Here is a 2,330-nt window from a genome sequence, read left to right as displayed (position 1 = left end):
GGGGGGAGGATACATACACACATAGCTTCTGAAAATGAACTCTCACAAAAACACAACAAAATTTTCAGACTTTTGTCCATAGTCCTTTTTCGTTGTCTTTTGCTAATCCTGAATACAGAGAAAAAAAATTCTGGATAAGCCTATCCTTGAGAATAAAAGACTAATAGAAGCATGAGGTCACGGACACAGACCATACAAGACAGCCACACGCAAAGAGAGGGATTTTTCAAACCCAGACACATGAGACGAGAACCGCTTACCGTCAATTTTGTGAACATCACACAACTTATGGCTACCATTCGGTAAACAAGATCGGAATTTCAGTTCTGGAGCACCTGCGCTGTTATACGTCTCTGTAAAATCCTGGAGAGGTAAAGGGGGGATGAAAAAAACCTGCCATCAAAAGAACTGGACGAAATTACAGTGGAATCCTGTTATAACGAGAGGGAGGGGACCGGGGCAAAATGTCCGCTATAGCAAGATTCTCGCTATAACTATAAGGGATCCAGTAATAAATTCCAGGGAAACTGTAAAGTAGGCCTAATCTATGAGTTTGGTGTTCTGTTTATTTCCTTTTGATATCTCCCCTGGTGATGATTTTGTTTCAACGTGACTTTTAGATCTTACTTGATCAAAAATCGAATCAGGTTTCTTTCTCTAGCGCTAGATCTAGCGATATTGACAGCTCGACGTTGGCGATCAGAAAGAAAGGGCTTTGCTCTGGGCTAACTCGCCCGCTGTGTTTTCCCCCACCCCACCTCACTATGTGGTGCATTCTGTCTGCTTGCGCACGTCACACATTCGCTCCATCCATCACAGCACTGTGACCTCTCCATCCCCACATCAGAGAAGTGAGAGGCATGGTAGGCCTTGTTAATCTAAACTAGGCTTACGCTGGCCTATCACGCGATGCGTTCTGCTTGTTTGCGCATGCCACACCCTCCCCATTTAGTCGCTCCGGCCTTCATTGTTGGCACGCATGGGCTCTCCCATTCTTAGTTTCGCTAGATCACCAACAACTTTCTCAACTGGCGAGGTTTTACTTTATGTCTAATTGACCCATGCACTGTGCACAGCAGCAGCTATATTCCGCTATAACCGACTCGCGTGTTTGTCTGACTGCGCTATAGCAGTATTTTATTTACAAAGGTAAAGAAGAGAACAAAGCGGGGTTTTAGAATCGGGTCTTTATAACAGACTTCTCGTTTTTTCCGGACTCGTTATAAGTGGACTCCACTGTATCATGGTCCATTGTAAAAAAAAACAACCCATTCCACCTGTCATGTTGTACCCTTCACACTTCACATCAGGAAACAGTCACAATCAAAACATCCTTCAGAGTTTGGTTGAACCATATGAAGGAATTATTAAAACACAAAGTTCCACCACAAAATGGCAAACTGTTCATGAAATGTTTGATAGCTTACAATTCCATTTTCAGTTACTAGGACTGAGGCATGCTGACAAAATGTGTTCACAGATACGTTCAAGTTTATAGACTGAACCCGTACAAAAACAATATATTAACTTATAAAATGATAAAAGACGTGACATGTTTAACTTGAAGAAAATGGCGTCAGTTGAAATCTACAAATTCGACCCGAGTGTTCATTTTCACCAAATATCTCCACTTGCAGATTACATGAAGTCACTGAATTTTGTCAGCACAACTTCCACATGTGCGTGGGTCCTTTGAAATTTAAAGACTCAAAATCTGTCACCCTTTCATTTTTTTTTTTTCCTTCAGCATCAATTTTTTAAACCATTTTTTAAAAGTTCAGGTACTCTCCAAATATTTAGGGAAAGTATGCATCCAGGAAATTTGAAAAGTCATCTGCAAATTTGCTTCAATATTTATATATAATATAAAGTGTGACTCCTAAGAAATATAATCTCAAAAGGCTATACACTCGACATGTTCAAAAAGAACAGTCAAGAAGAAATCAGTGTTTAGTGCCAAAGGGTGGATGTCAACAGAGAAGTCTTTACAAAAATCTGGCTTACTCTACTCACCTCTTTCAATTGACTTCAACAGCACAAAGTCTGCTTCGACTATCAAAGCACCCCGGAAACAGGGGTCGCAAGAGTGTGACAAACATACAAAAGATGTAAAGGAAAAAAGACGATAGTAAGGATTAGGAAAGAAAAAGCAGCAGTTCCCTGTTGTAGATCAGGCACAGTTATGAGCATGACATTGTGGAATCAGCCCATCTACAATTCTACTGTGCATAGAACAAGTTAATGTCCCCCCTTTGGAAATGGCCTAAAGACAAGTTCAGTCAGTGGCACCGCCCCGTGGGGTGAGTGGGGTGAGTGGGGTGGGTGGGGTG

The 2,330-nt window shown here is 41.5% G+C and overlaps 1 protein-coding gene across 1 annotated transcript in view; it reads right to left on the bottom strand.

Annotated features, from left to right (window-relative positions):
* Positions 1–363, bottom strand: part of LOC101860520 (snurportin-1) — a gene marked incomplete at its 5' end in the record, with an annotated part of 7,381 nt that extends 7,018 nt beyond the window's left edge. Inside the window, 1 exon segment of the mRNA XM_013086829.2 lies at positions 261–363. Coding sequence (XP_012942283.1) covers positions 261–363 — 103 coding nt within the window.
* Positions 364–2,330: the final 1,967 nt, after the last annotated feature.

This window comes from Aplysia californica, unplaced genomic scaffold (genome assembly GCF_000002075.1).
Source record: "Aplysia californica isolate F4 #8 unplaced genomic scaffold, AplCal3.0 scaffold00509, whole genome shotgun sequence".
Classification (NCBI taxonomy): Eukaryota; Metazoa; Mollusca; class Gastropoda; order Aplysiida; family Aplysiidae; genus Aplysia; species Aplysia californica.
The sequence above is the reverse complement of the archived record's forward strand: the minus strand, read 5'-3'. Positions and strand labels throughout refer to the sequence as shown.